The sequence below is a fragment of the Balaenoptera borealis genome (assembly GCF_965194805.1).
Source record: "Balaenoptera borealis genome assembly, chromosome: 11".
NCBI classification, from domain to species: Eukaryota; Metazoa; Chordata; class Mammalia; order Artiodactyla; family Balaenopteridae; genus Balaenoptera; species Balaenoptera borealis.
This window is the reverse complement of record NC_138868.1, coordinates 350,329-360,739: the sequence shown is the minus strand read 5'-3', so window position 1 is coordinate 360,739 and position 10,411 is coordinate 350,329. Positions and strand designations below refer to the sequence as shown.

The 10,411-nt window shown below is 64.7% G+C and overlaps 1 protein-coding gene across 3 annotated transcripts; it reads right to left on the bottom strand.

Moving 5' to 3' along the window:
* Positions 1–7,656: 7,656 nt before the first annotated feature.
* RASSF7 (Ras association domain family member 7) lies at positions 7,657–10,346 on the bottom strand. Of its 3 annotated transcripts, none has more exons than XM_082341753.1 (6): positions 10,265–10,346; positions 9,554–9,684; positions 8,682–9,394; positions 8,428–8,556; positions 8,270–8,351; positions 7,657–8,187 (listed from the first exon to the last, which is right to left on the bottom strand). In XM_082341753.1, the coding sequence occupies exons 2-6, from the start codon at positions 9,675–9,677 to the stop codon at positions 8,156–8,158; spliced, it is 1,080 nt and encodes a 359-aa protein (XP_082197879.1). In that variant the 5' UTR covers positions 9,678–9,684; positions 10,265–10,346; the 3' UTR covers positions 7,657–8,155. The 3 variants fall into 3 exon arrangements, with proteins under 3 accessions (XP_082197879.1, XP_082197880.1, XP_082197881.1); XM_082341754.1 differs by having other exon boundaries at positions 10,249–10,314; XM_082341755.1 differs by lacking the exon at positions 10,265–10,346 and adding an exon at positions 9,992–10,231.
* Between the last annotated feature and the right edge of the window lie 65 nt (positions 10,347–10,411).

Below are 10,411 nucleotides of genomic sequence, written 5' to 3'. Positions count from 1 at the left end.
CCGGGGTCCTCCCACCCCGCCCGTTGGCGGGAACCACTAGGACCAGGGAGGGGAAGAAAGGACTGAGGTGGAAGAGAGAGCCGCTCCCTGAGCTTGGGGATCTCGAGGCTTTGGAAACACTGTTTAATGCGTTATCACCGTCCAAAGAGACAAGCTGCTTGGAAGAACTTGAGGTGTCTAAGTTCCCGCCTTTGGGCTGTTCTGGGACTGCCCCCCCCCCTGTCGAGGAGCTGGTACAGCCCGACCCTCCGCCCGTCGCCCAGGGCGAATGGGAGCGGAAGCCTGGCAACCTAGAGTCCCGCCCCCAGCCAGGGTCCCGCCCCATGCTATGGCCCCGCCCCCAGCCCGGGTCCCGCTCGACGCGGCGCCCCCGCCCCGCCCTCGCACCACCCCCCTCCCATCCCTCAGACCCCTAGCGCTAACTGCGGAGAGTCGGGCCGGCACGGCCTGGTGGCGCTCCAGGGACGAGCAGCTTTGTGCCGTCCGTTCACTCCCACCAAACACTGATGGACCCTCTGCGCGGGCTCCGCCAGGCGCTGGGCACAGCGAAGACGAAATGATTCCCCAGTCCCGTGTCCCATCTTGTCCAGACACAGTAAACAATGAACGCTGCGAATCACTGCGCCGCGTGGTGCGTGAGAAGCTGATTCGTGCTCTGATAAAAAGAGCAGAGTCCGGGGCTCCGGAGGCAGGAGGACTGGCCAGTGGTAGTTAGCGGGTGAGGATGGCCCCGGCCGAGACGTGATGGCGGAGGGAGCAGCCGTGGGGAGAGCTCGGAGAAGCTGCCGGGACAACAGAAGGGAGGCCCGCGAAGTGGGCCCGGGCGGGGAGCGGCACGGGAGGGTCCTGAGCAGGGTGACAGGCGCTGGCTGATAGGAACCCCCGGGCGGCAGCGGGTGAACAGACTGGAGCAGCGGGGGCGGGCCCGGGGGACCAGTGGGGAGGCCTCTTTGGCCAACCGCCCTTCAGGGACCACCGTGGTGCCGGCTGGGGTGGGGCAGCGCAGGTGCGGGAAGCGATCCGATCCTGGTAGACTCTGAAGACAGAACCGAGGGGTGGGGGTTGTTGAGGAGTTGGATGTGAGATGCCAGGTAAAAGGGGAAACCAGGAAGGGTTCCTGGAAGCCAGGGGAAGAAGGCGCATCCAGGAGGACACCTGTGTGGAGCGAGGTGGGAGTCACCGGTGACCCGGAGGATAGCAGCTCTGGGGGGCGGGGCAGCTGGAGGCGGTTTAAGGAGAAGGCGAGCAGAGTGATGGCCGGCGAGCGCCAAACGGGAAACAAAAGTGGAGGCAGCTGGGAAGGAGCCCACCGAGAAAAGGTTGTTTTGTTTTTTCTGTTTACGAGGGGAGAAATAACCCGCGTGCTTACAGGCTCCAGAAAGGACTTTGCAGAAAGGAAGAATGGATGGTGCCAGAGAGGTGAGGGACTCTGGAGGGAATCTTCTCTGTGGGCGCGTGTGTGTGTGTGTGTGTGTGTGTGTGTGTGTGTGTGGCGCTGGCACAGCATAGTACCTCTTGGGTGTCACCCAGGCCAGGTACCCAAACCCAGACACTTTGGCTCTCAGCGTAAGTATGGATCTTGTGACCTCGGAAGAGTTTCTCAATCCCTCTGTGCCTCGTTGGCTATAAAATAGTGATGTTGAGGGCTGGATGGGTGGGGTCCAGTATGGTAAACACCCTGCACCAGACACCTCCCCCTCCCTCTCAGCTTGGTCTCAGCAAGCGTCGGCCCTTCTGCACACACATGCCTACCTGACAAAGACCACTAGATATGAGGACACCGCCCAGCAGAGGATCCCAAATCTGGGTGGGTGGGAGCACGCCACTAAAGCTCCTGGGAAGGAGTTGGACAAGCAGCTTGGAGCCCCCTTGGAGCGGGATCAGCCCCTCCCACCCTCATCTGCAGCTACTCTTGGGGCCTGCTGGAAGATTGTCATAATAAACACATGCAGGGCTTCCCTGGTGGCGCAGTGGTTAAGAATCCACCTGCCAATGCAGGGGACATGGGTTCGAGCCTTGGTCCGGGAAGATCCCACATGCCGCGGAGCAACTCAGCCCATGCACCACAACTACTGAGCCCGCGTGCCACAACTACTGAAGCCTGCGCGCCTAGAGGCCATGCTCCGCAACAAGAGAAGCCACCGCAATGAGAAGCCCACACACCGCAACGAAGAGTAACCCCCACTCGCCACAACTAGAGAAAGCCCGCGCGCAGCAACAAAGACCCAATGCAGCCAAAAACAAATAAATAAAAAAAAAGAGAGAGAGAGGAAAAAAAAAAAACCTGTACCCTGCAGCCCTCACTGGGTCCTGGTGCATGCTGGCACACCCTGCTCCTGCCCCTCGCAGGCCCAGGCAGGCCCAGACACAGGATGCATGCTCCTCTCCTCGTGTGCACAGGAGGGTGGAGCTGGACAGGGAGCTCCCTTGGTTCTGTCCAGCCCAGGTCGGCCCTGTCCCCTGCCATCAGTCCTGCACAAACACACAGGGCCAGTGCCGGGGAAAGGAGACAGGCAGGGCTGTGATCCCTGACTTAGGAAGTCAGGTGTACCAGTGTCGTAGGGCAGCCATACAAAATGACCACAGACTGGGGGGCTTAAAACCACAAATTTCTTCTCTCACGGTCCAGGAGGCCAGAAGTCCAAAATCTAGGTTGACAGCTGTGCTTTCTCTGAAATCTGTAGAGGGAATCCTTTGTTTCTGCTTCTGGTTTTTGGTGCTTCAGTCTTCCATGGCTTAATGGCAGCATTACCCCAATCTCTGCCTCAGTCTTCGTATGGCCTTCCTCCCTGCGTGTCTGTACCTTTCTCAAAAGCACACTTGTCATTGGATTTAGGACCCCCTCAGATAATCCAGGATGACCTCATCAAGCTGCAAAGACCCTTTTTCCAAGTAAGGTAACATTCACAGGGTCTAGGCATTTGGATATAACATATCTTTTTGAGGGGCCACCATTCAGTACACTTCAGAGGGTGATAAAGGGTGCATTTGGAACCAGCAGGACTGAGGGGGCACTGCTGGAGGTTGTTCCAGCAGGGCAAGGCAGGAACTGGGAGTCACCCTGACCTCTGGCCTGTCCCTGTCCCCGAATCCCAGACTTCTCCCCTCCAAACCTCTGTCTGCCCGCCCCCAATCACGCCCAGTCCTGAAGGTGCAGGCCCTGCCCACAGGGGGCCACACCCAACACCCTGCACTTGAACTTCTATACTCAGGCTTCACGCTCCTGAGGTCCCAGGCAGGGTCAGATGCCTCCCTGGAGGCCCACACTTACACACCTGGGCAACAGTTTTGAAGGAAGACATGAAATGACCAAGATGGTGGGAAGGGTGCAGGAGGGGCCCACACTGGTTTTGTGGCAACTGGTGGGCTCCAGCCCAGGCTTATGTGGGCTCCGGGGAGGACAAGGAGTGGGGTAGTGCGTTGGGGGGCAGGAGGGCTGCAGGAGAGCAGCCGGGGTGGCTGATGCTGAGGAGGTACTGTCCCTGGGCCAAGTCGGGGCCAGAGGGGCCCTCTGTAGCTGCCTGGAGCGGGGAGAATGGAGTCCTCCAGGGAGGGCCAGGCTCTGAGGCAGGTGCCAGAGACTCTGGTTGACTTGAGGGAGGTGGGCAAACGGGGGAGTTCTTGCTTACTTTGGAGGGGACACAAAGGTCTTAAGAGGGCCTTAACCCTAACCCTAACTCTCCAGACTGGATGGTGGAGAACAGAAGGGGCTCGGGCACCTCTCTGCCTGATTAGGGGTTCGGATGACCCATGATTCTGCCTCAGGGAGGCTGCGAGGGGAGTGTGAAGAGAAGGGGCCAGGGCCACGACTACCCTGGCTGCCACCTTGGGGCTACACCAGGAGTGGATGACTCCAGATCTGAAACGCTCCGTTCCCTTGGTTTCTACATTTTCAATTTCCGGACAGGACGGGGCAGAGGACGGGGGCAAGCTGCCGAGGGCCCTGCGCCCCGTGCCGTGGCCCCTACGGACAGGAGTGACCAGGAGTCCCCAGGGCCGGCCCGCGGGCGTCGCGGGTCAAACCAGGCAGAAGCGGAGCCCCCTCAACGCCAGCCAGACCGCCCCGGAGTGCGTGCAGGAGGCGCGGGCAGTAGGTGGTCGCGAGGGCACGGGCCGGCTTACGTGTGCCGGAGCCCAGCGTTCCCGGGGAGGGGCGCGGCTTGCGCGGGCAGTGGGTGCTGAAGCGCCCGGGCTGTTCCACCGCCCGGGCCGGCGCGGGTAGCGCCTCGGGTCGTACCACCCGCCCCGGCCGGCGGGGGAGCCGCCCCGGGCGCCAGGCGGCGACGCGGCGCCCGCAGGCCCCGCCCGGCAGGTGGCGGCCCCGCCCAGAGGCCGACGTGCGGAGAGGAACGCGCCGGCCGCGCCCGCGAGGGGCCGCGCGACGGTGGGCGTGGCGTCCCGTCCCCGGCTCGCACACAGTGGCTGCGGCGCGGCAGGGCGGGCCCGGCTCGGCCGACCATTGGCTGCGGGACCTGTTCATTTGCATACGGGCCGGCCGCGGAGCGCGGAGCCGGCGGGGGCGCGAGGGGGCCGCGGCCGCCGCCGAAGTTGGGCAGAGAGCCGGCGACGGCCCCGTGCCGGGGTCGCAGGTGACGCGCGAGGGGTCCCAGGCCGGCGGGCGGGAGCTCGGACCGGGCAAGGGCAGCGGGATCGGACAGCCAAGTTGGAGGGGAGGGAAGGGTCAGGGGCGCGGGACGACCCCTCCGCCCGCACGGCGGTCCCTCCAGACGCAGGGCAGCCACTGCCCACCGCACACTGCGCTGCTCCGGACCCACTGTGCGTGTGACAGCGGCTGATCTGTCTCTGGGCTGCGCGACCGCCCCGTCCTCTCTGTGACCCTGCGGGGCAGGGGACGGCCACATCGGGTCAGAGGGCGCGCGCCAAGGCGGGTGGTGGGCAAAGGCGCCCCATGGACTGGGTGTGCTTTTCTGCGCCCAGCAGTGGGCTGAGGGAAAACGGGGGACATTCAGGGAACTTCGCTGTCCTCCGCACGAGGGGGCTCAGGTTGGACCAGATGCCCTCTTGGAGGGAACTCTCTTTCCCTTGTGTGTCTCAGGGTGTCAGGATGTGCAGGGTTCTTCGGACCGCCTTCCCGATGTCGCCAAGCTTAAGGCAGTCCTGGGCAGGCACGGATGCCGGGGTTCGACCCTTGGACGTCGGGACAAGGACCTCCAGAACCAGCCTCTTGAGGGCTACCTCTGGGGACTTCCTTGAGGACAGTGGTGACAGATTTGACTTTTCTGTGCACTCTGCCACTTCAGCGAGACCGCTAAGGGAGTCGGGGCTCTGAAGACCCTTTTGTGGTGCCCCCGACACACCCTCCCAGGGGCGGGGGCTCCTGGAGGCCCGCCTTTGCTGTTAGGGATTCTCGAGTTCACCGTGAAAATCCTGTGGTTGTGGAGCCGGCCCAGAGCAGCCTCTGGGCCTGCAGATGCCAGGAGGCCAGCAGCAGGCTCTGTCCCCTCTCCCAGGTGGTGGGGGCTGATGGCTGGAGCAGCCTGGTGGGGAGGTAGGCTTAGATGGGGCCTTGTGTGGACTCAGACTCCCCTTTGGAGGGACCCTGTCCTAACTGATGGTCGATGTGGTGTGCTGAGTGTCACACCCAGCAGGCTTGGCAGGGCCAGGTGCTCAGGTGGCAGGGAGGCTGTTGGTGGCTTTGGGGTTGAGAACCAGCAGAGCTGATTTGCTGCCACTGGGCAATGACTTACTGTGGGCAGCCGTCTGTGAACCCTGGTGTTCTCAGCCAGCCCTGGAGGGCCCTGCTGTGCGGGGCGGGGGGCAAGCAGGAACTCTGAGGCCGGTCGGGGCACCAGTGCCTTCCCCCCAGCACAGTCTGGCCCTGCAGAGCGACAGCGAGGGTGGCTGCCAGGTACTCCGAGCAGGCAGGGTCCTGCGCTGCCACCCACTGGTCTGATGGGAGCTGGGCCTTTCCTCACCTCAGCACATCTCACGTCATTGTCTTCAAAGCACAGTTTAAAACTCAAAAGTAAACTTTTCAGCAACTCAAGGATTTGCTTAGTGATCTGAAGCACTTCTGGCAACTTTCGGGGGGTGTGGAGTTTTGTTCACCTGGAACAGCCTCAGAGGAAGGTTCTGCCTGAGGACCCTCTCTGAGCTGAAGAAGAGGGCTGTCAGCGTCCTCAGAGCCAGCCTCAGGCCAGGGGCGGGTCCCTGCCAGTGACTTCAGAAGGAACGGGTGTTCCCTGAAAACAGACACAGGAGACCAGGGGGCATAAGTCCGCCCAGTTCTGTGTCTGCCGCCCTTTGGGGAGTGGGGAAGCCCACGACACTGGGAAGGGCATGGGCTGGTCCTCCCCTTTCCCCTGTGTGTGTAGGGTGGTCCCTGGATGGCACCTGGCCTTGCCCCCTGCGGGCCTACGTGCTCAGCTTGGGAGATGACGCCGTGCTAGGGCTCAGGGCTGGTGCCCAGAGGTCCATCCAACCCTCTGGAGCACAGGTGGGGGCTACAGGTGAAGGGAGCAGGCCCCTCGGACACTCCCCAGTCCTCCCACCCAGGGCGAGGCCTGACTAGCCCGTGCACTCTGGGCTGCACCCTGTGTGGCCTGTGCTTGGCCCTATCTGGAGTCACAGGTCAGGCAGGAGTGTGGACAGGTGAGGGGATGGGGTGGGGGCTCCACAGAGGAAGCCGGGGCCAGATCCCTTTCGCCACCAGCCTGTGCAGCCACTCCCATCCCTGCTGCAGCTCAGGCAGGAAGTACCGGCTCCTGGTTACTCCCATAAGCCGTGCGCTTGGTGGTTTCCTTGCTCCTTGCACTCAGGACTTCACGTCCCCTACTGTCGGCCCCAAAGGAAGTGGGGCATGCCAGGCCCGGCTCAGGGGCCACCCCAGAAGAAGGCTGAGTCCATCCCAAAGTTGCCCGCCTCCAAACTAAGCACGAAGACCCCTGTGATCTAGGCTGTCCCGTCCCCTGTTCCTCAATACGCATGGCTGCACCCAAGCCTCAGAGCCCCCCAGGTTCTGACCGGCAGAGCTCTCCCATCCCAGCCACAGCTCTCGGAGCTGGGAGCCTGTGGCCCACCCCAGGACAAGGGCTGTGATTTGGACCTCGCCCTGCCCCAATTCCAAGGCTGCAGGCATGCAGCTGAGGCTTCATGCCCACCTGGGGAGCGCAGGTGGGCAGCACACCCTCTGGGGGCCAGCAAAGCTCCCTGGGCCTCGCAGACCCAGGAGTCCCCGCAAGCTCTCAGACTCAGGAAACCTGATGGACGGGTCTGGCGTGTCCTTGAGTTCTCATATCCAGGAGCCACCCCGGAGGGGGCAGCGCTTTCTGCTGCTGGTGGGGAGCAGGCCAGAGAGGGAAGCCAGGTGGGGGAGGGGTCCAGACAGAAACCCAGGTCAGTGCTGAGGCTGCTTCAGGCGCCCAGCACCACTCCAACCCCAGGCTCAGGTTGCCAAGGAGAGAACCGCCCCCCCCCCCGCCCCCCCCCCGCACACCAACAGGGAAGGGCCACCCCCCCAGGGGGTGGGTGGACACAGCAGCCTGAAATGTGAGCCCCTGGGAGCTCCAGCTTTAGACCAACTGATGACTGGTCCCTGGGAAACCCCCACCTCAGGATCTTTGGCTGCTGCCAGCCCCAGGCAGCTCCAGGGACTACCCAGGGACCCCACAGACCCTGCCCAGTGCAGCCTCGGGACACGCTTAAGCCACACGGGGCAGTTTATTGAAGTTTTAGTGTCGGGGTAGGAAGGCAGCACACACACGTGTGTGCGTGCACCTGCACACACACGGACGTGGGGAAGGACACCTCCCGCACGCAAGCACATACCTACAGGCTGAACACAGGGTGGTCCGTGCACCTCCCTTCCCCAGCACGGAGCTGTGGCCTTTGGGGCCTAGTGGTTTCTGGGCTGGCCATGCCCCGTGCTTCTCCAGGGGTCCAGGCAGATTTGACAAGGACTAGAGCGACAGTCCTCAGCCTTCCCCTGCCCCCTGCAGCAGAAACCCTAGGGCTCCGAGGCGTCCCATCTCAGACCCAGGGTACCAGGGCTTGCCACTGCACGGTGGAAGGAGTCCTCTGTGATCCCGAGCTCGCCTGCTGTCATCCAGGCTGGGCTGGCCTTGGCTGCCCTTGCTCGTGTCATCAGAGCCCAGGGCTGGGCTGGCACTGGACGTGCACTCTGGGGCGAGAGCTGCTACCTCCAGGAGTTCTGCCTCATGGGGGTGACTGTGGGGAAGACATGGGCTGAGAGGGCTGCGGGGGCCACAAAAGGACCTCATCCCGCCCAGAGTGGGGGAGACAGACATACTCTCTGGGCTCAGGCTGGACACTAGGGCTGGACTCGGGGGGGCTCCCAGGAGGGGCTCTTCTCTGGCCGGAGGCAGAAGATCCTGTGGGAAGAGCGGGTCAGCTTGGAGCTGGGCTGGGCCCCCCGCCGACCTGGCCACCCTCCAGAACCGCTCTGACCTGCGTGCCAGGGGGGGCCCCATCCGGCCGTGGGGGTGGGGACAGTGCAGCCCCCGTCTGCTGGATGAACTGCTGCAGGTTACACTGACGCAGCTCCCGGTTCAGCTCCTCCAGCTCCTGGGCCTGGGCCTGGGGCACACGGGACCCTCAGAGGCGCACGGTCTCGTGCTCTCCCTCGTCTGATCCTGAGACCGACACCCAAATCCACCCTGCGATGGGGGAGCTGGCAGGGGTGCGGGGTCCGGCGGGCTCACCTGCAGGGCGCGCTCAGCAGCCTCCAGAGCCCTGCCCACCAGGGCAAGGCTGCCCTGCACCTCCGCGCTCTGCCGCTCCTGGGCGGCCAGGTCCTGGCGCAGGCGTTCTGCGACAGACGCTGTGGGCGAGGGGGGCCCGGGGGCCTCTGCGGCCAGAAGCAACTCGGCCTCCAGGGCGCGGGTCTGGGTGTCCAGGGCCTGCAGCCGAGCGGCATGCTCAGCCGCGGCCGCGCTCAGCGCCTGCAGGCGGGCCTGCGCCTCGCGTTCCCGGGCCTGCTCCCGCCGCAGCTCCTGCTCCCAGAAGGCCTCCTGGCCCAGCTCCGCTGCGTTCCTGCGCACCCTTTGCTCCAAGTCCTGCAGGTCTGCGCAGCAGCCCGGCACTGGTGCCACGGGACCCACGGGCTCGGGTGGCACAGGGCCGGGGGCCAGCCCAGGGAACCCCAGGCTGAAGGTCAGTGCTTTGCAGGGCTCACGGTCCAGTGCTGGTCGAGGCTTTGGGGGAAGGCTAGCTCGGATTGGGCAGCGCTCAGGGGGAGGGCAGCTGTCCGAGGAGGGCCTCCCAGCGAGGCTGGGTCCTGTCCGCCTCAGGACAAACTGGACATCGCTGGCAAACTGTCCACAGGTCGCCTGGGCACCCACTGGACACTCCTGGGGTAGCAGCTGCCGTTCCTTTTCTCTGAGACGCTGCACAAGCACAAAGCGGCCTGTCTGGCCTGGAGTAGCGGAGAGGGGTCAGTCAGCCCACATCCCTTACCCTCTGTCCACCTGGCTTGTGCAGTTGGGGGAAGGCAAGAGGGATCAGCAACAGCCCCACCCTCCTTGGGGCACCCCAGGTGCACCTGCTGGGCCCATCCATGCTTCAGGGGACTCACCTATCGCTTGGGCCAGTGCGACGACCACTTCCTGACAGGTGGTCTGCTCTGAAACCCCACAGACCACACGCTGGATGCCATCCACCCACACCTTCAGCTCCATGGCCGCCAGCCCTGAGAGCATCCCTGTCCTGCAGGGAGGATGAAGGCCACAGGGTCAGGCCCTGCATGGCCCCAACACAGCCTGGCCTCGCTCTTCCTCCTTGAGGCCTGCCCCTCACCCCCTGAACTGGCTCAGGACTGCTGCCCCTCAGCGTCTGCTGCCCAGCCCCACCTGCAGGCCGCGCATTCCTGGGGTTGGGGTAGCAAAGACCAGTGCCCCCCAAAGGGGGAACCAGTGTGCCCTCCCGCAGCGCTCGGAGGCTTCCCCACTTCCCAGCCTGCTCTCGCCCCGCCCCACTCCCGGAACAAGGCAAATCATTAACCAGACCCAGCCACCTGGCTCGGAGGGTACAGCCCCTCCCGCTGGGCGTCCGCGCGCAGACCTCGGCCCTCCGGACCCACCGCACCCGGCATGGGCGGCCCCTCCCCACTCCCGCCCGTCCCCGCGATCGCCGCGAGGCCGCTGTCCCCGCCCGGGGCGGGTGCAGGTGCGGCGCGGCCCCCACGCCGGCCCGGCTTGCGCCCCTCCGTCGGAGTCGCCGTCCGGGGCCGCGCCCTGCGCTCTGGAAGCTCCGGGGCCCGGCGCGGCTCACCGGAACGCTCGCCTACCTCCGGAATCCGGACGCGAACTGGCTACTGCCAGGCGCCGGGCGCCGCCGCAACCTGCCGCCTACAGCGCCGCGGGAGCGCCCCGGCCCGCCACCCCATTGGCCCACGGCCGGCGCGCCCCGCCCCGCACACTTCCATTGGCTCCGC